The 27881-nt window shown below is 36.6% G+C and overlaps 1 protein-coding gene across 1 annotated transcript in view; it reads right to left on the reverse strand.

The window, feature by feature from the left end:
• EFL1 (elongation factor like GTPase 1) overlaps window positions 1-27881 on the reverse strand; it is a 64376-nt gene that overhangs the window by 17043 nt on the left and 19452 nt on the right. The window contains exons 15-16 of the mRNA XM_068203799.1: window positions 3702-3833; window positions 1128-1275 (exon numbers count right to left, since the gene is read on the reverse strand). Of these exons, the coding sequence (XP_068059900.1) occupies window positions 1128-1275; window positions 3702-3833 (280 nt within the window). The remainder of the gene's footprint in view (window positions 1-1127; window positions 1276-3701; window positions 3834-27881) is intronic.

A 27881-nucleotide genomic window follows, 5' to 3' on the forward strand; every position in this document is an offset into this window, starting at 1 on the left:
CACAATGCCACAAGCACAGGAGTACAAAAAGGTCACTTTTCACAGGCTATCATTCTCTTAGCAAAAGACAAATTAGATGACAACTCATAAAAACCTCCAAAATCATGTACCTGAAACAGAGGTTTAGTGATGCAAATGTACATAAATGTAAGTCAGTCCTACTGGCTGCTCACTATAATCCTATTACCCTGTCATGGAGTATTATTTTAACTTTCTTTTTTTCATATTTGGACCATTGCCAATAATACAATCTTGCTATGCAAACTGCAACTAAAGATAGGCACAACCAGTTTTGCTTAAACGCATTACATTTGAGCAAAATGTATCAATAAATAATATTATATTTTTAGAAGCAGTAAAAATACATTGCACTAAATTGTAATGAGAATAACCATTAAAACATACATCCAGTTTTACAAGCGATCCAGCCTAATTTTCATAAGAAACTACAGTTCTGTGATATTAACTAAAAGGAGTATGGGTGCAGTAAAACAAACATTCAACCACTCATCAGGTTTGTTCTTTGGTTTAGGAAGAAAATGCCAGTAAATGTATGCGGCAGAAGCATCAGAAATGTTTTAGTAAATGAAGTTACAGGAAGGGATTGTTTCAGACATCTGTTCTTCTGCCATCTGATGAAACATTAGAGGATACTAAATATGTGCATGTGTGCTTGCAAAAAATACTACTCATGAATGAGAACAGATCAACATTTGCAAAAAGAATCAGTGAGAGAAGGCACAGGATAGAGTGTGCACATACAATTTTGGTCTTGGTGCTTTATGATTTTTCAGAGTTCACTTATAAGACATTATTCTCCTCAGTTTTTATTTTGTATAAATGCCACATTACGTTCTTAATTAGACTCCTGAAAGTACTGCAATTTGTAATTTCTAGGAAGTGCCCCAAGTCTGTGTTAGATGTATAGAAGTGATAAACTACTGCCTTTTGTCAAACTGCAGATAATTTTATAGCTCCAAAAAGGTACATTTATGACTCAGTGGTAAAAACTGTTTGTGGATAAAGCTGTATTTTACCAGAATATAAATCAAAGATACCCATCTGACAGAGAAATACAACAGACACCTACTGAACTAAAAATATTTCTTCCTCCTTGCCCCTCTAACCTTTCTTTCAGGTCATCCAAGCAGCGCTGAAGATGAACTTCTCCTGCTGTCACCAGCACATGTTCTCCTGTCTCCTGGATCAAAACTTCCACACATGGATCAGCTTGGTTTAAAAGTTTCATCCCTCTGACGAGCTGAGGCATATCACCTGGCAAAACAAGGTATTATTAACAAAGGAATACTGGGAAAGAAATAACCAAAATAGGATAGACTTAAACTGAGAAGTAGTAACACTCATTTTTATGGAAGCCTGAACACAAATAGGTATTTTAGGAATACACAAAAACTTTCAGTGGGCAATTTTCTGCTTATGAGTCACAGAGAGCAGCGTGGTTTAAGAGCACCAACTGAAAACATAAGCTGCACTCAGCATTTGTCACCAACAATTTATGTACTGATGACAAAATTCACATCATACAAATATAACCATATAACACCACACTTCAATGGATTGCACATTTTTTGTTTACACAGCTTTACAGCAGGTTCAGTCACCTATTCAGAACAAGTCACCTATTGACTATGACTGTGCTATGTTGCTTCCTATACACAATTAACTTCAGATACAGCTTATGAACAACTCACACCCAATAAAACCCTGAATTTTACTGGAATTAAGTGATTAAAAATTTCAGGACTTCACTCCTCATTTTTACAAATTATCGAATTATAACCTCTCTTATCTACTACAACTTTTAAAAGTAATCTGTCAGTAAATAATTCCATTTCCTTGCAATTTTTAATAACTAAGTGAAGCAACTTCTAAATTGCTAATGCTTAAAAATGCTCCAAATAAATAATAATATTAACTTTACTAAAATAGAAGTATTCTATATGGGTTACTTAGAAGGGATAACTGCATATAAAGCACAGGAAGGATTTTGAAGTAGCTGTAAGCCACTAGAAAGCTTTAAAGTAATTAAAATCTGAAAAGAGGAAAAATCAGGAATGTGAGAGCATTTCAGTGAAACAAATCACAGCTGTCCCTAATATGAAGGTGTTTAAAATGAGCTGTCTTAAAGTTAATGGAGAATGAACAAGCACAGCTGAGTCAAATTTGGCTAGATTACATCAAAGCTACACATAAACACCTCATGTCAGCAGCCTTTCATAATGAACACAATTTAAAGAAATTAATTATGAATTCTTTTTTTTTTTTATTTTACACAGGCAGTAGAGAATACCCCAGGGGTTTCCAGGAATGTATATTCATATTCAGAAGGAAGAGTGACATTAAAGTTGTCATTCACTTGGAGACTATTAAAAGAAGTATGATACTGTTTATTTACTGCTGAGCTCGTAAGTGTGTAATAGAAAAATATCCTTGAAAAATAAAAAAATAAACCAAAAGTGGAAAAACTGCAGTATTATTTCACATGGCCAACAGAGCTGAACAAAGACTTTCAACTTTGTCTTTGCATTTAAGCTCACAGAGTGATGAGTACTTTTTTTTTTTCTTTCCGAGTTTATGGCAGGCATACAGGAAGATTTTGACTTGAGTGTGAAGACATGCAGTAATTTTATAAAATGTACATAGGGAAATAATTTATATGAGTCATTTTTCAACATAAGCAGATGCAGTTGTGAAGCAGGTCTGATGTGGCAGTGCAATGCACACATGTGACAATGTGTGAGGACCACCTCAAGACTACACACAGCTCTCTGGGCAACTGCAGTGGCCACATTTTGCTTGTCTTCCTGTTATTGTGAGCAACAGTAGATTTTCAGGAAACTTCTGCACGTATAACCACCTTTCAGGCTTTTGTCCCCCTAAAAAATTTAGTTCAGATTATAAACTCAGAAGTTACTGAGGAGGAGAAACTAAGTAATGGTGCAAGAATGATCCAGCTTCATTTCTTAAGGAACAAAAATTACCCCCAGACTGGTCAGTAGTTCTAGAATTACATTCCTTTAATATTTTGAATTTAATGCTACAATATGCAGAACCCACAATTTCCAATACTTTCAGAACTGCTTTAACAAACGTAGGATGTACAATATATGATTATCTGTTACTCAAACACATGAAACAAAGAGCTACCAAGCTGTCCAACAGCTCTATAAAAAAACATGTAATCTCAGTGTTAGAGTATTGTGCAACTGAACATAAAGCCAGTTATTTTGGTTCTACCAACACCACCACAACAAATGGAAATTGGGCTGAAATTCAAATAAAGTCAGAGATATCCCACTCTGTTTTGCAGGAAGTGGGGTGAGGGCATCAAGGAGAAGCAGTACTACAAGCTTACTGACATCCATAGCAGAAGGGCAGCAGACAGAACCCACAGATCTGCTCACCTTCACTGAACTGTTAGCCCATGCAGTGTCTGACTTGTGAACAGCTGTCACAAAAGGGCACAACAGCTTCTCCTGTGTCTCCTCACCTACCGAGACAGGAGCGAGGCAGCCAGAACAACTCACACTGCCCTCCGGGCAACCTACAGGTTTATTTTATATTGGGCAAGTCTCTGATTCACTGGCAACCTCATAAACTAGCCAAATTACTGTGGGCTGGAAGCTGCACTGCTGCCATACTGAGCTGGTGTTACCATCCCCATTCTCCTGGAAGCTTACTTGGATGTTTGGGTTCAACTGCTACTCGCACAATCGGGGTAGCTTCGAAGTTGAGAGGTGTAAATGGTGGACAAGCAGGTGATGTTGACAGTGTTGCAGACTTCAGCACAAAATCTTGCAGGCCTCCTATTCCTAATAGATATTTAGGGAAAAAAAGGCAAAACAACAAAAAAAGATCACCAACTGTCATATTAAATGAGACTAAAAACATGACCATTAAGTTAAAACAGGTGAAGTAATTCTAATTACAAAAGGAGGATTCAAGAATTCTTCACTGTTCATATAAAGTATCTGTTAAGACACTTGTCCATAAACTGGGTTCTTAAGTTTCTGGTGTGACATTTGATATTTAGTCTCACAGTTCCCATTGCATTTCCTCAGTATTTTAAAAGGCATGTTTATAGCTCTGAAGAACAGAAAGGACATGAGGAATTTTTTCCCTTCTAATATGTCCAAGCATTTGTACAGCTCACATTTAATTCTGGTGGTTTAAATTTAGAAAAATTTAGATTGCACGAGGCCTGCAATGGTCATCCAGTCCAACATCTAGGCCAAAGCAGAGCAAACTTCACAACTAGATCAAGTTGCTCAGGACCTTCTTCACAACGTTTTCACACTAGAGGCTGCACAGCCTCTGCTGGCAACCTCCTCCAGTGTTTCATTATTATTATTATTGTGAAGAATGCTTTTTTTTCCCTTCTCACCCCCTCATGCCCATTTGGGATTCACTTTTTGTCCAACTTGATTCTTGTAAGAATGAATTCATCCCATTGTAAGCTATTAATTCTCATTCTATTATACATTATAATGCTGACAAGTTGAAGAAAAGTGAGATTAAATTGTAGTGATAAGAGAAAATATAGAAAAAAATATTAGCTATAAATCTGCAAAATAGCTGCTGTAAATGCATACTGAGTTTTGGCTGGCTGGCACATTTAAGAGAATGTGAAATTATTGCCTTCAAATTCCTAACCAACTGCACATCATTCATAATTTAGACAAAGCTATTAAAACATGACTAGAAGTGTGTGAATAATAAAGACAACAAATAAAGCTGATATCAATTTATACAATCACTTTTCCTGATGCTCCTTCAATCATAAGCAATGAGCTTTGCAGTTCTAATGGAGTATAAATTAAATGAGCATGTAACTTGTAATGCTATGAGAAAACTGAAACCTTCAGTTCATAATCTGTATCTCCTTAAAAATTAAATTCACATTGTAGACTGCAGTATATTTATGCTCCTTCCTCCTTATTCTCTCCTACATGCCCAGGGAGTTCTTCACCCCAACTCCCCATTCTCACCCTAATATTTTTTCCAGGTTTTTTTTTAAATTTTTTTGGCTTAGCTTTCTTCATTTAAGGCCAGAAACAAAGAGGGTCAGCTTCCACCCTATGAGATCATGCAGGAGTTTGAGCTCTGGAGTTCGAGTTCTGCTGCAGATTCAGGCTGTTCCTACAGCTCTCAGGCTGGATGCCTAGCCAGCAGGGTAATCCAAAACCCAAAATGTCATTATATAAGAAAACCTGCCTCAAAATAACTGGAAGCAGAACAACATTCAATGGCTTTAAATGCAGAATTGCAGATGCTACAAAGAAAATAAATCTGTATAAACTCTGTGTTGCACCTGACCTATGACCAGCATGTATTTCCTCTTTTTCACTTATTCAACATGTGGTTTGAATGAAAAACAAATGCTAGATCATCATCACCACCAGGGACTGAGAAAAGGGATGGGTCCATTTTATTATGATCTTCTCCAGCTGGTAAAATGAAAATGATTTAGAATGGGAGGCGAACAGCTTCTTTGCACAGTGTAATGTGAACCAGAGAAATAAAGTTACAAAATCTTACTTCAGACAGACTCACTCTATTCTTAACACGTTCCTGTACTTTTACTGTCATAAAGAAAAGTTGAAGCTTTTTGCTCTTCTGTTTCACATTTGAAGGCAAAAATACATGAAATATAAGAGTCTGGCATCAGTAATACACTAAAAATAAAAAACAGTCAGTTTTCATCAAAATCTGTTAGGCTTACAACCCGAGTGTTTTAATTGCTGAAGAGTGTGAGCTATCAGAGAGCTGTGTCCAGTCATGTTGAATCTATTTAATTTAAAAAGTCTTATAAACAAATGTTGGAAAAAAATCGATGAAGATTCTTGGATACTGTTTTTGCATACTGTGATTACTAAGTAACTGCTAATGTGTTTTCTGAATAATTTTAGAGGAACATGCAACATAACTAATTCCAAAGTACCACATGACATACCAATGGAAGAATTCCACTAATTATGATGATACATAAATCTTAAACTCGGTTATTGTCCAGACCACTGAAATTTGCACATACTACTTGAGATCACAGATCTCAGATGTGTATCAATATGCTACTTGAGAGGTCTTAGAAAAATCACTCAAAAATTAAGCCTTAAAAAAGCCTGTGAGATAACACCAAGACTATAAGAGGTTGGTGGTTTGTGCTTTTAAAAGTAGACCAAATGATGGTTCAGGGAGAATTATAACAGAGGTGGTGAAATATGAGATGTACAATGGTTCTTCTTTTATTGAGTCCCTTCTCTGACTTGCCCTAGAAGATAAGCATACTAAATCAAGTATATACCTACCTTTATCACCAGATATTAGCATATGATAGAAGCTAAACGGTAAAAAGAGATAAGAAAATCATGACTGATATTTTCAAAAGGAGTAGGAGTTTTAAGACAAGTCTCAATTTACTTTTCACTTCTACGTCTTGCTGGTAACCACTACACCTTACACAATAATTTTGCTGCCTTTAAAGTATGCTTTTCCAGCTCAATTCAGCTATAAAGATCTGAACACATAAAAGATCAACTTCAAGGTATATGTAATTAGTTTCTCTTGATGTAGAAAGATTTAGGCATTTAACGTTCTTTCAAGTTGCAAAAAAAAAAAAAAAAAAAAAAAAGAGGCAGACACCACCATGCTAAAGTTTTTCAATCAGATAAGGGAATAATTTAGTTTGCAGTGTGAAAAATCAAACAAAGAAGAATGAAAGCTGTTTAAATTTTAACTTCTGCCACATTGTTACTAGCCTCAGCACATTAGTTCAGTCGATCTTTATCTTCTCTCACTGATGATATCACCGCTTAAGAATCCCGGGCTGCTTCGGAATGGAGACTTGTCAGGCTTTGGACTAACACGGTAAGGAACTAAGTAAAGCAGAGAGCTGATGTTAATCTTCCCAGTAAGGCTCTGTCTCCACTGAAATCTATCATTTCTTATCAATGATACCTCCTTAGAAAGATTAGGACCTTACAATATGTAAAGCCTCCTGGTTTAAATGCTCCATGCACTTCACTTTGGATCAGTGAAGACCATGCAAGCTCCTCCATAATTCATGGGAATTATGTATGTGTGAGCCAAACTTTTGTAAATCTACACAGTCTGCTCACAATCTCAAAGTGAGCATGTGCCTGTTGTTTCAACAGGATTGTACAAACACAATGACACCTCTATAATTTTCTTTGAGCAGTAATACAAATAATTCTATTATGCTCTGTGAGAGACATTTTAAAAGAAACATCTTTAGGAAGTGATTTAAAAAATATGTATGAGAAAACAAATTCACAAATCCACCTTAGAAGTATGATTGGCTCTAGATGTTTACAGTTCATTCTTCAAGTAAATAGGCTAAAGGCCAACCAAAACAAACTAAGAAGAACAAACTATATTTGCCAAATAATATCAAAATAATAAAAAAATCAAGGAAAATGCTTCCATATCAATCATCATTCTTCCTCAAATCTATGCAAATAATTCTCCTTTTCAGAGTATGTAGCTCAAGACTACAAAACATTATACCATTAGCACATTGGTACCTATAGGGTGACTAACATTGGTTCACTGTAGCCAGATAATCTTTAAGCATCAGCCTCCAGCCTTTCATTACTCTCTCTAATTTAAGAAAAAAAAAAAAGGAAAGGAGGGATTTTGTAAGGAAAAAGTGGCTTTTGGTAGGATTAAGCTCAGTTTCAATAGTATGCCTTTTACATTTGAGGAGTCTGAAAAGGTTTTACTAATCACTGAGATTATATGACTGCAACTGTAGGGACAAGTAGCTACTATGGCTTAAGAGTAACTTGTATTATACATTTATCACCTCAGATTTTAAGCATGTTTCTCTTGTGTCTCATGTGCACTCCAGAGAGACATTTGAGGGCAGAATTTGACCTTTCTATATTAGAAACTGTTTCTAGAAGAGAAGGGAATGTGAGTCAAGACACAGACCACATTCTAGTTGAGATTTCATCAACTTTTTCCATAATACACACCACATGTTAGCACAGATTGCTGGTGAGCCTCCTCATCTCTAATTGTGCACTTCCCCCTCAATTCTTACTTTTTTCTAGGCAAGTGAAATGGTTTGTATGGAAAAATGAATATTGTAAGGTACCTGCATGGTTTCAGCTGCTCTCAGTTCCAATCATTTTACAGAAACGTTAATTAAACATTTTCTTTTTCTGATTTCCCATTTTTTTTTCCTTGAGCTGAATCTCTAAAAATCACCAGTATCCAATAGACTGTAGAATCATTTGTCCCAGTTTCTTCCTGAGTTTCAAAAACACAAGTTCTACCTGAGTATGCACTGGAGATTAACATGAATTCAGTTTCTCAACACCAAGGTGTTCAGGTGTAATTTTATTATAAAATTTTACTTTTCGGTTCACAGCAGTTGAGGGGAAATTGAGCCTAACTTTCTGATCAGATGGGAGTAAACGCAGCCATATTACAAATAACGCTACAACAAAACTCCCTCTCCCAAGGGGCACAATTGTGGTAAGACACTGAATGCAAAGAGCAGCTTTTGACACGAGATACAACTCAGTACTTTACTACTGAATCTTCAGGAAGTGAAAGATGAAGCAGTGCTGGAGCACCCCACTGAGTTCTTTCAGGAAAAAAACAGCAGTTCAAAGAACAAAGCTGTCTGCTCCCAGAGCTGCAAGGAGAGCAAGAATACAGTCTAAGAGCAAGTTCCACTAAAATATCCTCTTACTAGATTATAGTTTCTAGAAGGATTGCAAACACACATAATGAGTAAACCAGCATCATTTATCTTCTGCTGAGTATCTTTGGGAAAAAATACCATATATTTCATTAGGCCCTCAGACTGCACCATAACACACATTTCCCTAAGTGTTGATTGAGCTGACAATTCTAATTATGAACATTCCTATACTTCTTCAGATGAGACTACAAACAACCTCAAGGAAATTGTAAAAAAAAAAAAATCCTTAAAAAAAAAAATCTTTAAAATGTTACAGTGAATGGCTTGAGATCTACCTGCAATCAATCTGTGTGACAAAGCTGACATCAAAGCTGAGTCAGAAATTTGCTTGCTAAAATACAAATTTACTTTAAAGTAAACAGAATTAAACCAAAATCTGTTAACATTCCAAATCTGGCTTCTGGATTTACAAACTGTCGTAGCCAAAATGAAATATTGATTTCCTTAAGCTGTTTAATGAGACCAATAACTACAGAAGATGAAAGTATTTCAAATAATCATGTTCTTCTTACAGTACACAATTATTTCATTTATCATGCCATACTAATTTTTGGAGCTTAGACTGAAGAAAATTATTCCAATTTTTCAACATTTATGTTTAAGTGTCATTTTAGCACAGAAACCTAGGAATTTCATACTTAGATCTGTAACAGGCCCACATCTATCTTTATGTATTATGAAATCAATGCACTTGTAGCTCCATGGAAAAAAAAAGAAATAAGGGGAAAAAAATCTTTATTCCAATTAAAACTACTTTAACCTTTTAACTGCAAAGCATTCTTGATAAAGGCACTGAACTTTTGTGGTTTTATAAAATGGTCAGTAGCTGTCCTCAGCAGTATATATGTAATATATTTTGCCTTAGCCCACACATAACAATTCCTTTCCACACACCAGCTCAACTTGACATCGCTTGAAAGCAGCAATGCTGAACAACAGTAAATATGTGGACAGATCTCTGTGCAATGCGACCACATAGGCACTGGAACTCACTTCAGTTACAGCTTGTATGTCAAATTAATGCTTCCATTACTGCATGTGGGAAGCATTTAGTGCCATACAAAACTCTGCAAGGGCTTCTGAAACACAAACCAAATTTTAGATTTATAATTACTTTAAATAGATTATTTTAATTTGACCCGACAGCAACACATCTGAATTTACTTAATTTTTTTTTTAATTACTACAAGAACTTCAGCACCAGTTCAGAATGGTTGCTGTCCCAAACACATGGAATTCAGGAATAGTTTTTCAAAATATTTACTTTGACAATCTACAAGTCTTTTGAAAGGCTGATTTGTTGTTGAGGGTTTTTATTTAGTAATAGTAAATGCGCTTCTATAAATAAACAAATGAAATTGCATGTTGTACTGGAAAACAGATCAGCTGAATTCCTATGAAGCATCCTGTGCAGGGAAAAAAATTGCCCAGCAATCCTCTAAGAAAAAAGAAAGCCTTCTAGTCAACATAGCTTTAGCTACACTCTCTGAAGACTCTATGTATCTTTCTGAGAAGATGAGAAATGTTTCAGGTGTAGCTCTGGAGGCCTCCCTGCATTGTTCACACATGTTGGCCATCCACTGCTGCTTCCTACTGGTAAAATGAGAAAACTATTAAACAAAAAAAACTTAAAACACCTAAACCCCCAACAATAACACTCTCATCCATCAACAAAACTTCAAGAAAACATTGAAGTGTTTGGTAAAATACTTTAGACTTAGGCTTGATATGAATATCTACGTTTGTAAAAGGAACATATACCAAAAGATCCAAATTTCTTCCCTCAAGCTAGCAGAAGAAAAACACAAATCTAGCAGTCACCTAGCAAAGACACATTTGATACTGCTATTTTGGACTTTAAAAAGGAGACAAAGTTATTTAAAAAACAACTTCTCTGGCTAGTTACATTAGAAAAAAGTAGAACAATCTTTTGCAGGACCACCATCAAAACATTAGCTGTGCAGACATACTCAGTTCCAGAAATCTCTTAAAAGAGGACTGCATGTTATGGGACCATGAAGATAACAGATATCAGAAGTATTAATCAAAACAATCACTTCTCTATTTATTTCAACATTTTTTTGAAATATTTCACCTACATTGGAAGGTATGGATGTTCAGAAGGCAGAGCAGAGGGAGGCAGCAGCCTGAGGCTGAGAAGGGAAGCATGGAATCAGTTGTGCTCTATCCGACTGAGCATGAAAACTGTTTAACATTAAAAGAAAGGAGATGGAGGCAAAGCCTTTCTGCTTGAACATGTAGCAAAGTTCAGTATTTACTTCTAAGTAGAAAATGGGAAGACATAAACCCCCATACAGTATTTTACTATTTTTATGAGAGTACTAGAGGCAAGACGCAAATGAACAAAGATCTAAAATTCATTAGGGGTTTCAGGACAATAGAAAACTTAATTCTTTCTAATTTCCTGATCAAATGCTTCCCGTAACAGAGCAAAATAACTAATCTCAGCTAACAGATCAATAACATCAAATGATTTCTTCATAAATCAGACTAGTTATAGCATAGATACAAACCACCCAAAGAGCAAACGCCATTTTAGGCTGTATTCAGTTCTAGTAATGTCTCCTGAAAATGGGCAGACTTCATGTATATACAGTTTTCTTAAACAGTAGATTTAAGAAGATTGCAAAATATAACTATCATCTGTTACCTCCCAGAATCAATTATAAGATGTTAAAATTAATTAAGCCTTCAGGCACTGATCCTGCAAAGAATTAATTTTGATCTGTAGAAGTCTTGGAAGTTTTGTCATGTTTGCCTAGGAAAAGCTACATGAACATATTCCTATAAATCCTGCATCACATATCCCAGGTACATGGGGAATTTAAAATCTACTGCTAAAAGTGTCCATTACAAAGGACAATGGCAGTTAGTTCAAAAGCTCATTAAATTTCGTCCATCCATGTGCTGATTTATGTTGAACTGTAGAATCCCAATATATGTAATTTATATTTCATTACTTAAAGAAAGAACATAAGGCCTTCATCATTTAATACATAAATAGATAAATGCAAATACAGACTAAACAGTTATGAGGATATTCCAGCTAGCACAGGCAGAAGCAGCACACTGACTACCAAATGTGTACAATATCCTGGGGGAAATGCCTGAGCCACTGACCATTTATCCTGTTAACTTGTAAGACATGCAAGTAACTAATTAAAATTCAATTTTCCAAGACCTGACCCAATGCCTAATGCTCTCTTTTAAGGGCAACCTCCCCACCCCCCAACACGTGTCAATAAGTGATTTATGCTGCCTGATTTTGCTGCCTTGGGAAATACGGCTTAGAGTCTTCCAAAGCACCATGAATAATGGACTATTTCAGTCTGCATTATACAGAAATTGATGTTTACTTTAAATACAGTAATTTTCAAGATGGATAAAGAAGAATATAAAATTTCACTTCAAGCTAAAACCTTTAAGCAGCTCATTTATAGTTACACAAGCAATAATATTTTAGGAAATAATTAATCAGAAGGAATCTAACCAAATAAAGCACCTTTCAAATGTCTCAGATTTGGACTATTTGACATAATGAGTGTAAAACAGATGGCATTAGAGGGAACAGGGATGTCTTAAATACACTTGTTATATCAGCAGCCTAGGAAGTTATTGATAATGAGTTATTTTCACAGGCTCCAGTTTAATAGCTAAACTAATTAAAAATAAACAGAAAATGCATTCAAATTGTAAAAAAAAGAATGAAAAAAGTTGCTGCCACATGAAAACTTGTTACGGAGCCATTAATACTGACCTCAGATTGAAAATAATTCTTATTTTTCCATAAAATTATATTTAACTAATGGATTTTAAAAGTCAGCTTCACTTTAAGTAGTACTGCCAGTCTGCCTCTGAGTAAACTAAGCATACCAAAATCACATATATTTAAAATGCAAAAAACCCCTAAAACTAGGAATGCTATTTATCCTCCTTATCCCTCCAAACCTTTTTCCCCCAAAGGAAAGAAGACTGTAATTTTTGCCCTAATTTCTGATTACTTCAGTTAATGTATCATCGAGAGTCATTACTGTAATTTGCAGTCTGCATAATTTTGACTTCCTAAAATATTGCAACATACTAACTTCCATTAGCTCTAGGACAAGAAAAAAATGGGAAAGAAATACACAGATCATTCCAAAGGTATGAGAATTCTTAGGACTAGTGCAGAGGACCACATCATTAAACTGAGCTTTAAAACATTCCTCTATTTTAAAATGAAGATATTAAATAGAACTAATCTTGATTTTTAATACCTTGTTGCTAAAAAACCCAAAACCCCACAAAACAACTAATAAGATTTAATTTTATTTACATCACATGAGTCTATATGCATTGAGAACATCCCCAACACTGCTGTCTTCATTTGGTACAAACAGTTGCGAGCTTCACAGTGACAAAAGATTCCAGGGAGGGAGCTTGGAGCTTTAACACCCCCACATCTGGAAAACCCTGTGTTTTAATTCCCTTTCTTACAGGAATATCACCAGTCACTGATCAATTCATTTGCATTCAAGGATAAAAAGAAAAGAGACCCCATCCCAAAAGGCAATCTGAGAACACCATCTCAAATACAGCTGGCATGACCTACAGCCAGCTGTCCCCTAAAAAACCAAACCTGACTCCACTTCTGGCTCCCCAGCACCAGCATTTGTCAGACTTCTGGCTGAGACAATTGAGGATACTAAATAAATAGAGTAAAACTAATCTAATAAAAAGTAACTTTCCCTCTCGCCCAATTTGCACTCCCTCAACTATCAACCCATTAAGAGGCAACTTCTGACATTTTGTCCAAGAACAGGCAACTCAACATGTTAATCCTAGTGAAACCCCAATGGCACGATGGCACCAACCACAACGCCAGGTTTAACAACCAGCATCTCCAAAAACTATTTGAGAGACCTTTTCCCTCTTTCCCATCTATGTAGATGGAGCAGCTAACACCTCTAGGTTGTGAAAAAAGTTCATTTGTGTCCATGCCCCACCTCTGTGCCCTCCCAAAGGAGGCCAGGCTGGCTGTCATTGTGCTGCCTAAGCAGCAGAGCCCACAGATGAGGTATCCAGTGTCACCCACAAGCAACAGCAGTGGCTTGGCTGCTGCTTCAAGACAAAGCAAAACCTTAAAACACACCAAAAAAAAAAAAAAGTCAGCTGCTTTTCTGAACAGAAGAAACATGGCCATTTGCCACTGCTCTGTATCAGCTTTAAACACTTTGGAAGAGCTCCAGATAGATAAACCTTTTTCACTAAAAATGAGAGGCATTTCTGCTAAAAATGCCTGAGCACTGAAATGACTCTTTTTGGTTGAGAGGCAAGGCTTTCAACACAGTATGTCATACTTCCTGATGGCACTGCGGACACAAAAGAATCTGTTAAAAATGGAGTATGTTTTTAGTCCCATTTCCAAAGTAAACGCAACTCCTGTAATCACACAGGCTCCCCTCAACAACTTTTAAACATGTGGTCAACTTACACTAAATTCACCAGCGAGAGAGAGCAGAGGGTTCAGGTGTAATTAAGTTTCCACAAGTTATGTAAAATCATTGGCTAAGTACTGAAGGGAGACCAAAATTGGTGATCTCACTGAAGAAAGGGCAGGCAAAACATGATCATTATATCTCCCGCCTGGAGCAGCTGCCTGGCGACCAGCACGCGCATCCCGGCGGCCAACTGGGACACAACTGCAGCAGAGAGGGGAGCTGAGGATTTTAAGGACATCAGTCCACAGGAATCCAGGCTTTGTTAGTAACACTGCTCAGAGAACTTTCTCTTTGAACATCACAAAACAATTATTCTTTTGTGCAAAAGCTCCAAAAAATATAACCATCAGGATTCCAGACATTTTACATCCTGTTTTGAGAGCTTCTCAATCATGTGTGCTTTCAACTGCCCGGTCCTCATCAGCTCCAGCAGGCTAAAGAGTGGGGAATGGACATGAATGTCTTTGTGTAAGTGCAGTAACTGATGGAACAAGAACTACCAGCAGGCTGCATTTTCATTTACAGTAATGAGTTCACAGCCATGCAGCTCACACCAGCTGGTGACCCAATACTTCAATACTGTACAAATCTTAACATATGACACTTGGAAAACATCAAGCCTTTAGACGAGTATTAGTTGTTCAATATTATGATTCAGAAATGCAGTTAGTCACTGAAACAGACTTGTATCAAAGCTGGCATTTCACTGAAGTTTAAAATGTCAGTAACAGATAAACTGACTTATGTCCCACACATTAACTTAAACAACTGTGAAACTTACACACCCAGAGTGGAGTTTTTCTATTTTCCCATCAGTACACTATCTCAGCACAGATCTGGCGACATTCAAGTCAATAATAGTGCTCTTAAACCAACATCAAGAGTCTTAGAAAAACTTCCCGACTTCAAATTTATCAGGATGACAGAAATTACCTCTATTCTGTCACAAAATCTTTGATTCACATCACAGCTGGGGTCCTTACACCCAGTGCAGTTTTTCTACTGCAATCTCACTGTTTTCACACAGACAAGGACCAGAAGCAAAGACTGCAATAGAAAATTCTCTCCCCCAAATTAGGTTAATTATCTACCAAAACATGCATGCAAAAGGAAGGTTACGAAATGTAAAACCCCACAAAAAACATTAGCTACAGTCCATGACAGTCACGACAGAGAAGCAGCCTTGGAAAATGGAACTTTTAATTTTTCAAAATCACTCTTGAATTTTGCCCTTATACATAATAGATCTCACTGGAGGCAATTAGGTAGTAATGAGCAAGAAAGTTTAGAAAAGAACCCTACTTCTTTTAGTCTAAATTAGACGCAAAAAGGTATCTAAATTTGGTTCCAGGCATTAATTACAAAATTTTAAATACAATCAAGTAAGGTGAGCGGGTTTTCTGCATCTTAAGACAAACTCAATGTTAACAGCCCTTCAAATATTATTTCTTGTCTATGACTGGAATTTAACAATTCTTTATACATAATGTTCTCACTTATTCAGTTTCTGAAACATGTAAAACCAGAAGTACTATATAGGCTTGCTCTTTTCAAATCCTACCACTCTGACCATGAAATTACAATAGTTTTTATTAGCTAAATATAAATGGAGTTGAAACTTACACTGCTTGGTTTGCAGAATACTTCTAGTAAATATCAGCTTTCCCAACTATTTACTAAATCAAAAAGCACTACAAGCAATCTAAACTTTGAGCCTGAACTATCCAGTGCTGCCACTTTAAGAGCGTTGTTTAGCAGCGCTCCATGGTTTGACATCAGTTGATAATCCTAAATATAGCCCTGCCTTAAGTCCCCCCCACAGTTCACAGCCCAGACACAGCCAGCTCCATGACTCACAGCCTGACACAGGCCAAACAACCCTCACAACACTTCTGCAATTTCAGCTGAGACACGAAACAACATCAGAATCTGGGATAATATTTAGAAAATAAGTCACTGAAACACAGCCTTTGTTAACAGTCTCTTGACTTTTTAACCTTGCCGTTTGTTACACAGGACTGTGATTCTCTGTGAATCAGGTCCCTTCAGGGGGGGTATGTGCAAAAATGGCTCCAAACTGGTCTTCCCCACTCCGACTCCCGTGCCCTCAGTGCAACCCCTCACTGCTTTTTCTGAGCTCCTCGAAGCAGCTCTGGTAACAACAGACAATGGAAGCAAAGCAGAAACATCCAAAGGAATAAATGAAGGCTTCTGTGGCTAGTCCAAGTGTAGAAGTAGAGGCATTTCCCAGGCACAGATGGTATCTATTTATTGTAAGGATGCTGTGTATTACAGGCACCAGGGCTACTACACAGTAAGAGGAACACTTCTCCACACCAGGTGTGAAAGCAGGAATCCTGCTCCTCTCCCCCTCACACTTCACATTAGGAAGTGCTCCAGCAGGAATTTAGAACACATTCAAGTAAATTGCCCTCACAGATTAGCGGTTTTGCATAAACAATGCCAGTTAAAAGAAGAGCTTTTTCGTTTGCTTAGGCTGTGGTTAACTAAAATATTCTCATATAGTCTTAATTTATTGACATGGGATAACTAAGGTAATACAAATTAGAAGTAGAGGTAGAATAACAGATAGAAATACAGAGAGAAAGGTGGAATAGAAAGGGAAAACAAGAGGTTAAGAGTAAGATTTAGGCTGGGAGCTTAGGGGGAAAAGGGTCGATTTCAGAGCCACGTTAACACTCCAAAGACAGCTGAGGGAGGTCCAGCCTAATTTCTACAGTCCTGCTATTAACCTGAGCAGAAGGCAATTAGTGTAGCCATGAAAGTTAAAGAAACATTCAGAGAGGAGCTCCTTTTCTATAAAACAGTAACTTTTCTTAGGACAAAGAAAGTGTCAAAAAAAAAAAAAAAGAAGCTGAACAAGACGTTTTCATGGCAGTGGCTTTACTTAACACTACACTGCCTCTGAAACCTGTACCTTTCCAAGCTGAGCTAAGAAGTAGGAGCCATGCTGATTGCAGACTTTTGGCTCTCAGACTACTCGGTGAGATTAATTTAATTTAGAGTCAAAACATTTGTAGATTTTCTGCATGAGGAAATGTATATTAAAAACCATAATCCAAAGTTTTCACTACACTGAGAGTACTGTGAATCCATGAGAGACCTTCATCCAAAGTTGAAATAGCAGCACGTTTTGTATTGTATGAAAAACAGTGCCCTCTGGCTTCACATTAGATGGGAGTAAGAAAACAGTATAAGAATAAAACAAGATAACTGGTTCCGATAGCCAGTTCCTGTAAAGAAACATGGAAAATTACATGACAATTCTCTAATTACCCTAATTTGTCAAGGAATCATCATAACTCAGATGCCCTGAATATTGAGATATTTAATATACAAATTAAAATATAATCCTTATCAGACGGTTGTACATATGTTTCAAGAAACTGAAACTCAGTGAAAAAAGAGAAAACCACAATTTGTACTTTAGAACTGTTTTGTTCACAGAATACTTGTTTGAAGTATAAAGATGGAAAAAAGCCTTAGTCAGTCAAATCCACATAAAGAAGTTTCAAATTTGCAGAACCTTAAAAAATATTTTATACAGAAACAGAGAATATTAGCTGTTAAAGAGAATTGTGAATCTTTTATTGCTAAAAACACATACAGAGAGCAACTTCCTGGTGTCTTAAAGGTGAAAAATGAAAGATTTAAAAGAAAATACTCAGAAGTGAAGAACTATGCAAAAGCAGTGACAAACTAGATGTAACTAACAAAGCCTACACTGCCTAGAAAAAAAAATGTTTATTTATCCATCACTTCAGGGCACAGAGAGACATTTTGAGACAACTAATCTAACTTCTAGATCCAAGTTTCTCCTCCCCTGTCCAGAGTGTTACACATGGTAAATTTCAGCAGTAATAAACACCAGGAATGAGAATATTTTCTATCATTAATACAATTATTTGAGTTATTTAGGTTGTGTTGGGAAAAACACAGTGATTGAGACTGCAAAGAATAAAGAAGCAGGACTGTATTTGAGGCCTGGCAAGAGAGAGAAGCTGTGTTAGCAACTGAGGTGAACACACATGTGGAAAACATCTCTACAATACAGAAAACAATGATCATTCACATGGATAACTTTGTGATTTAATGTCATTTTTTACAGCCTTCTGTATCTTTGCAACTGCACACTTGAGTAAAAGTCCAGTCTAAATGACACCTACAAGGCAGTATTCCAGTTATAATTTTACTTAGTTACCTGCTCCCAAGTACACTACGACTTGATACTGACAAACGTCTACATTTCACAACTACCTGTTCGTATATTAATTGACTACCTGTGCAATGGAGCTGCAACTTAATTCATCTGACAGAAACTGAACTTTATCTGCCAAAAACAGATAAAGGAATAGCCAGATCATTAAAAGTACACACATCTTTCCAAAGATTTCAGGATTCAATTCATGTACACCATCACAGTAGCAAGAGAGGTGTATTTTCCATAAATAACTCTGCAAAGGCCCAAATCCTTTTAGTATAGAACTTCTTTTCTGCGTTGGTAATTGGACACATTCCTAAAGAGATCTGACTTATGGTGTCTTTTTCATGTCTGAATGACTATACATGAATTTACATGCAGAAAGGCATGTATTTTCAAACCCATTTGTGCTTAAAGCAATTATTTTGCACCTCTTTCTGAAATGACACTGAATGCTCTGTTTGAATTTTAGAAAACCATACTCACATTAAATAAAGGAAACGTTCCTTCAAAACAGGTTTCTGAAAGTTTGAGTTCTACAGCAACAACTTCTGGAAAGGCAATTCTCTAGCATATTTATTTCAGAAGGAAGAAAACCCTAATGCCATTTTGATCAGGGGGAAACAAGTTTCAATTATATAGTCTAAATACAGAGCATTGTTAAATCAGATAATGTACACCTCTTGTAAAAACTGAGCCTCAAACACTAACTCCTCAATGAGGCCTGTTTGCTGAATCTCTCAGACATTTCCTCTAATGTCCTGATGTCCCAAACTGATGTTTCCCACTCTTCATACACCACTTCATAGCTGCACTAACAGGCAGGATTTTCTTAGAAATGGAATGCTATTAACTTTGAGTACAGGACTGAAGCCACTGTGGTTCCTCTATTATAGATCCTCATTTAGTAATGGATACTAAAGTCTCTTTAGAGATTTTCCACCAATCAAGGCAAGTTAGATGGTTTCCCTTAGAACCACATCAGAGGAAAGGATGGAGCAAACAGCTACACTACAGACACCTACTAAAAAATGCTGACATTCTAGTTTTAAAGAGGATACTGGCTTTAAAAAAATACAACACACCAAAGAAAAAAAGCATGCTCCAAGCAATTTTTATAAACAGACTGAGGGGCAATAGCATTCAGGTTCTTCAAATGAAAATATGAGGTCATTTCCCCAAATAATCACTGAGGTAGGCATCTCAAGTGTGCTGTAAAAAATCCCAAATGCAACACTGCAGATGTGAGCTCAGCAAATAATCCCAAAACTTCACCTTAAAATTTCTCTTACCATTTTACATAGATTATATTAACTACTTTAACTTCTTCTATTCATACAGTATGGGAAAAGAGGTTCATCAGCCAAGTAATAAATATGGCTATTTCTGCAGATAACTGTTCTCCCTTTATTTTTATATGCACTTTCACAGAGGGAAAGACTGAAAATAGTACACTGATGCTGACTTAAAGACTGTAAGGTGTGAAACACTGGGGGAAATCCCTGTCTTTTCATTCTAAAGAGACTTGCAAAATTACACCCATCCAACCACTCAGAGAAGATTTGGAGATCATTTGGAGATAAGCCAGGTAGTACTGTGGCCTAAAGCCCCAGTTAGCTACTGAAAGGCTGAGTAACACCTGCCCAGGGGCAGGGACTACAGAAATCAATTGTCCACTCTGACACAAGAGGAGTCAGGCCCCTCTACCACTGGCCCTGAATTCTGAACAATGAACAGCAGTGTGATAATAGGCATTGGACAAATCTGGAGTCTCATGGCCAAGAATCATTTATTTTTGCAATAAACGCTGGGGTGATAAACAGAACTGCCTGCACCTCAGCCCCTGTGCCCACTCTATTTCTAGGTGTTTATATTAAAGAGCTGCAGAGCGTGCGCCTGCTGCTGTGCTCAGCTCCTTCAAGCAGCAGTGCTATGAAATTGTCTTGATTCTTGCTAGTCCCACTGCTGCCCACAGGCACACAGGCAGAAACAACCAACACCGAACAAGTCTGGGCAGTTTTCCTTCTGGTATTATTTGGGAAACCTCAAGCAGCAGCAAGTAGCTCTCTGCATACAAACCCCAAAGAATCAGGAGTGCTTGCCTCGCATTCAGGAAATTATATAGAAATCTAATTTCCACTCACACAACAGCTCAGTTTTTACAGATTATAAAAATTAAAACTTGCTATAAAACTGACACATAATGTTTCATGGCATTCTCCCCTTTCTCAAAAACTTAATCATTTGCATTTTTTGACATTATAATCCAGCAGGAGTCAAGAGCAAATTCACATGCATTGTTTGGTAGATGAATATACTATGACATTACCTTAAATAGTTTCATACAGTTTAAATTTTTAAATATGATTCATAAACCCCTTGTATATTAGTGGCAAGATTAAAAATATTTGTAAGATCTCATAATCAACTCCCAAAAATTAGAGCAGAGAACATTCCAGAAGCACTAGAGATTTTAGAAGTGTTTTTCCTCACAAAGGATTACTACACCTATGACTTCCTTTTATAGTCTTAATAAGCTTCAGTTAGAAAAACAGAAAAAAGACAGATACTCAAAAAGCAATTTAAATTCTCAAAAAAAAAAAAAAAACAAACCCCAAAACCCAACCACAAAGACCCACCAAAAAAACACTAAACAAAAAGGGCTTTATAAGGAAACTATTAACCATTCAAAGTATGCTTCCAAAAAAATTTTAGCTGAGTTAATAAAGACACATGTCAGTGCTATAACTCTGCCCCAAGACATGGCATATTTTTTTTCCTCAAGTGATATCTTGATATTGATTTGAAAACAAGGTTATGAATCACTTATTTCTTTTGCAATAAAGTTTGTCAAATCAAAGGCCCCAAACAAACCACATGAAATGGTAAGGCAAACAGGGCAAAGGAATCTCAGCAGATGATCAGCAAAATACACTTCTGATTTCATTTGGTGCTAGTTCATTAGCTGTGCACTATGTCATGTTACATTGCCCTCTAAACAATACAAATTTCTCTGCCGGCCTTGTTAGAAGCACACACAGCAAAGAGCAGGAACTGCAAAGGGACTAAATCCACTACAGCAAAAATAGAGTTAAAGAAAATGGTTTCAGTTTCCAGCTCTGAAAGAGGCCAAGCAACAGATTAACTATTATGTCTTCAGCTCAAAGAAACAACTTGAATATATTCAATTTTTTTCAACAGTTTAACTATTAATAAAACAATAACTGGGTAGGAAAATAATATAAATACTATTGTGTCAGGTAAATGCAAGAGTCCATTGAAATCAAATGTCATTCACCAACAAAATCCATTCAATTATATACCTTTTCCTCAACAGCGCTGGATTACTAAAAACAAGTTTAAAAAAGGCTATTTTTAGCCTTAAAGGCTATATTATAGACATTATAAGATGGCAGAGATAAAAACTGTAAGTATTCCAAAACGGAAGACAAAGGTTTGAATTTTCTTTGTTTCATTCAGTATTTTGGGCTAAGTTCAGTAATATTCTGGAGGAAGACTGCCCTCCTGTGTTCACCACCACAGCAGGCTGGGCTGAGACAGCCCCTGCAGCTGGAATCACTTCAAGCTGACGATTTTATTTATTTAATTTTTTTTAAATAATCACATTACTGATTCAGAGAGTGAAATTAGCCCACCAAATGTTTGCACAGAAATACAAGGCTGGTGAACAGCAGGCCTGTTCCTAGTGCTCTCACAGAAGGTGGCAATGCCTGCTAGCTGGCATCAAGCCTAGAAAGCCATTCTGGGCCTTTAAAATGGCATTGCTGCTTGCAGCTGCTCTTTGCTCTTAACAGAGGCTGCTTATTAAAAGCTCCTAAATTGTTCAATGAAGTCCTAAAGGAATAAAATGCTTGTTAGACACCTTGTAATGAGGTTAGCTGTACTCCTTCACACCAGCTCTTCATGCTACTGCAGTTCTATGGCACCTATCTTCAGAAAGGTACCAAAAAATCCAGAGGAATGAATCCATCATCACCCACATTTCCTGCACCACATTGTTCCTATGTCAAGAATCCTGTAAGTGCTTTATAAAGAATTAAAACATGAAAGAACACTGTATGGGAAAACTGGCATTTTAGAAATGGAAACACCAAGGTACACAACAGTGTGTCATGTAGGAAGTCTGACAGTGAGCTGGCAACAGGAGGGACTTCCAGATTGCTGCTTTTAACAATGTCATTTGGTAAGTTAAAAAACAAAATGCCCCTAATTTAGTAGATCTCTTGATATTCACATAGCTATTGAAAACATTTGCATGCATTTGAAAACATTCAGGAAATCATCCAGCCTCCTAGGAGCCCTACACTAAAGCACTACAAATCTAGTGGCAAGGGTAAAGCTTTGCTTCAACAAGACACAAAAAGCACTTCAATAGTTGTATAGGCAGCTCTAAGAAAAATCCAGGCTTTGTACACTAGCAAACACAAGTCCATTATTCTGGTACTTGTGGATAAAAAGCAGCACACAGATCAATAATTTCAGATGCATGTCATTCTGAACTTGTGTGTGTGCATGCACAACATACCTTGAGATAAATTGCACTACAATTAACAAAAATGTATCACCGAATGATCCTTTGGTTATTTCATTCAGGAAAAAATGTGAGACTGAGCCAATTTTAAAAAAGTCTCACATGATTATTCACTTAAACAGGTATCTAAACCAGTGTTTTCAAATACGTGTGTTGTTTTTTACACCAGCACTTGTTTACATTTCTTAGAAATGGTAATCAATATCCAGCATGGGAATCCTAAGCCCTTCATCTGTGCATGATAGGATCACAAAAAAAAACACTGCCTCTTTTCCCTTTTTTTAAAATACTTCTTTACACTACCTCCAACAACCCCTTTCTTGCAGAGAACAAAAAGGGTATTTTGTTTTCAATTATAGGACAGAAACAAGAAAAATTTTAAAAAAGGGAGGGAGAAAAAAAGAAGCTATTATTCTGTACATCTGGAGGGCATGCACTTGTTAAATCTTTACTTATGAGCCCAAATTACTTTTTCCTCACATACTGCCTCATGATTATTCCTTTGTCACTTTGGGGATCACTCAGTTCTTTTTATAGTCTTCAACCACAAGAATTTCACAACAATTGTTGCAAAGTGATGCTTTTCCTGTAATTGTTCTTTTTCTTTAACTGGTTCAAGAAAATAGATAAAGTAAATAAATAAATAAATGTATTTATATACATAAAGGGAGAAAGATTCTTGCATGGGAACAAGCAAATCAACCATCCCATATTCTTGCATTGCCCATAATTCAGACTTATTAATAGTTCAAGACACTTACTGGTGTGAGACAGAGTTTTAATTTAGACAAAATATTCTTAACATAGAAACATAATTGAAGTTATTTAAAACTTGCATATAATAATCTCTTTTGTGGAGCTTTCAACACTGTTTCATTTAAGTTATTGTTTTGCCTCCTGGTAAACAAGCAACATTTTTTTCTTTCATGGAAAGACCTAGTAAGTGCTGCTTCCCCACAACTTTCATTAATAAAAAAAAAAGGAAAAAGAAGAATTGTTTATGGTAGTGTTAATTCTTCTATTTGTGTACCTGCATTATCAGTTGCTATAGCTTGTTAAACAATATCCCAACATTACTTAGCAAACAGAAGGTCTTACACACAACATCCAAACTAAATCAATTAATGTATTCTAACTGGACCATTCCTAATTCTCCTCTTTAGAAGGGAAACCAAGCACTAGCAAGAACAGCTATGATAATCAAATTAGAGAGCAGTGGATTTCAGGCTACAGCCAGCGCTCACCTCCTGTCAAATACACCCTCTCTGGAGATGTCTGCATGGCACCAGGAACCTCCAGTGCCACTGATATTCCCAAGGGAAGCGTCCCAGCAAGAACCTAAGCTACTACAACACTCACTAAACTAAAGAAGCTAAAACCTCTGGATAGCCAGATGATTGTCTACATCAAGCTCCTTTCTCTGTTGTGTTTTTGCTGTAGGAAAGCCTTTAAGGAGCACTGGACAGTTAGCTTGCTATTTGCACGGATGATATTATGGATATTATGGAAACAAAGTGTCAGTGTCTCTAAAAACATACATCTGTCAAGCAGTCTTTGGAATATAATATTTAATGATAATAATAATATTTAAGTATAATTTCATTCCTAAAAGTTCCAGAAGGACAGTATTATCAAAACAGCATATATTGTGTCTATGACACTGGACTTTCTTTCCAATGGGTATTCAGTTTTCTAAAAAGGGAGCACAAAATGTGCCTGAGATGTCTTCGAATCAAAACCCAATTGATTTTGAGATAGGGATTTGGGTGGCACACATAACTGTTGCATTTAATGTCTGCAAGAAGCACTCCTATATTTGGAATTCAAGCATGGTTCTGGTATACCTAGTTAGAATCTAGAGAGCAGAGCACTTTCTGTTAAGACAACAAGGCCTCAGCCCAAGTGAAGCGGATACCAAAGCTGACATGGCCCTGAAGTCAAGACAGAGTGCCACAGAGACAGCCAGCACTGCCACCAGGACATGCAGGTGGGCCATTGGCAAGAGCAGGGTCTCACTACCAGAACTCTCAGAGCTGATGCCCACAGGGAGGTCCCAATTCAGCAGCTGCACACCTTGGAAAGGCATGTGACGTGGCAGAGGAAAACAAGCCATTCCTGAAACACTGCACCAAAGCACTTGATGGATTTTTGGACCAGTACTTCAACATTTTTTCCCAATTCAGCCTGAAGATACCATCATGGCCCATTGCAATGACACATGTTTTGCACTCAGCAGCTCCAACTCAATACAAGTGCCATTTAGAACACCAAGGCACATGCCTAATCTAGTATAACCTTCTCTGCTGCCTCAGTAACTAGATTCTCCTCCTGCAAGGTCTCTGTTCATTCAAAGGAGCACAAAACACACCCTTGCAGCGCCAGTTAAAAAGTAAAATGTCCTGTCTGCTGGCACACCACATCTTGCAGAGGTGCTGGTGGGGAAAAAGGTAACAAATAAAAAGCTGAAAAGTAACAGAGTACTCTCTTCCCAGAGGGCACTTTGCTCACATACACCTTGTTACTTCCCGGAGAAATCAACGGTCCTTCTAAATTACAGATTCTACAAACTGGGTTTATTTGTCTAAGACAAGGATTTTATTATTTTCATAGAATAGTCTGACAAATAATTTTTAAAAGAAGATTTATAACAAAGACTTTATTACCCTCGGTCCCCAAAAAAAATTTGATTTCAATCATATTTCACCTTCTACTCAGGGCCTACAAAATGCACAGTAGTCACAAGTTTGCAAAGAAAAATTCTGAATTAGAAACACATTTATGGAATTGGTTCTATTTTGTATTTGCCATATTACTTGAAAATGACATACTGCTTAAAGCTTTTTGACAAATACTTTCAGCAAAACAGTCCAGCTGCAAACTTGCAGCACAAATTAACCAATGCAAAACATTTTGTCTCTCCTAACTTCCAGGAACTCAAAATAATACCAGAAAATAACTTCCCAAAGTTTCCACAATGGCTACACACATTAGACAAGGACATAGTATCTCTTTCCAACTTGATGTTCTTGAAGTCTGTTTGTCACAGCTTTGCTGTTCAAACACACTATGCTTCACTGCCCTTTCTGCTTGGGATGTTTTGCAATCTCAGATTTTCATCAATTAAAAGGAGAGTAGTACTTTAAGGAAATATTAATATTAGTCTCCTTTTAATTGAGCAGAAGGAATAAGGGATTAAATCTTCCCATCTTCAGTAAAATGACCTCTGTATCAAGCTTTGCCTTTGATCACTAAACCTTTCCATAAGCCAGCATAAAGGATGAAAAGGCCACTTACTAGGACCAAGCAGATCCTCCCTTGTAAGAAACAACAAATAAATAACAGCAAAAACCCACAAACCCTGATGAAAAAATCTGAAAAAAATCTATAACATGAATCTTAAAGTGGAAATAGGCAGTTATGATTAACTTTGTATTCCTTATGGCAATAACTTAATTATACAGATTGAAACCACAGAGCTTTCAGAAAAACATCCTTAATTTACTGGATAATCCACAAGCAATTTCCTTATATGGCTGGAGAGAAATCACTGCTGTGTGCACTAAAGCTGCAAGACAAATGGCCTCACAAACAGAAATCACTGCTGCTAACTGGAATAATAAAAGTCTTGCATCACCATTGTTACACATTCCTTTCATATAAATGCATTGCATGTTCTTCTGAGTCTGATAAATCATCATCAAATCATTAAACAGCTTACTGAATTTATGTAAATTAACAGTGCAGCCTTGCAGGGAAATGGGAGAAATAAAAGAAAGGCATTTAATATTTTTAGTCTAAAAAAATCTTTAAAACTGCATTAGGTTTAAAAACCCATCATACAGACTTGAGCCTACATGCTTCAGGTAAAAATGAAAATTCGTGTTGTTTGATCACTTTACAATGATGTGATGATAAAAGATGAAATACCAAACACAGTCTGGCTAAGATTGACTGTGAATTCTGATCTTAAAATTCTAATGAATTTTTCTAAATATGACAATTTAGAACTCTTACTACTCAAGTAAATTGCTTTTCTTTATGGAAAAGTTAGACCTCACTGAAGAGCAGCCTTCAGCACTAGACTACCAACAAATTCTGGTAGAATCTGATGGTTACAAAAACCTTTCTTAAAATTTGGTCCAACTCGTAACAGCAAAGACATAACAAACCCTCACAACATATTTTTTCTCTGCTGGAGGCAGTTCCAAGAGTATTTACTGTTTGCTGTGCACAAAGACCACATGCTTTTATCTTTACTGCAAAGTGTTTTGGGATGGGTTTCCCTACTTTTTTCCAAACTCTTAATAATTTTTTGAAGTAAACAGACCATATACTTAATATATTTTCTCACAATCACACAGTTACACACTCACACTCAGCCACACTCACTCACTGTTTTCATATTGCAAATGGTCAACTAGAATCACACTACAGTAAGGCATAATTCAGAATTTAAAAATATTAAGCTTCCAAATAAAAGTAATTCACCAGCTGCTTATGTTCTGAATGCTAGACCCATGATAAAAGAGACAAAGCATGGTTAGCTGCCTAAATTAAAATATTTCAATCCTTACAGAGTACACTTATTTTTCATTTACTGTATATATACACCAAAAATTTCTAAAAATTAGGCAGTACTCATTCTAGAGCAAAGCAGCTCAGAATCTGGCACAAAAGAGCATAACTCAATGATTAGGTAGAATTTTACAACTTTGTCTGTAGAGAAAGTGAAAAAATTGCCACAGCCATAAGAGAAGCAATTTTTAGCACCAGGGTTCAAACAGACCCATAAATAAAACGACACTCATCCACATCACTAATAAAGGCACATTAAAGAATTTCCACTGTTGG

This window comes from Anomalospiza imberbis, chromosome 13 (assembly GCF_031753505.1).
Source record: "Anomalospiza imberbis isolate Cuckoo-Finch-1a 21T00152 chromosome 13, ASM3175350v1, whole genome shotgun sequence".
Lineage (NCBI taxonomy): Eukaryota > Metazoa > Chordata > Aves > Passeriformes > Viduidae > Anomalospiza > Anomalospiza imberbis.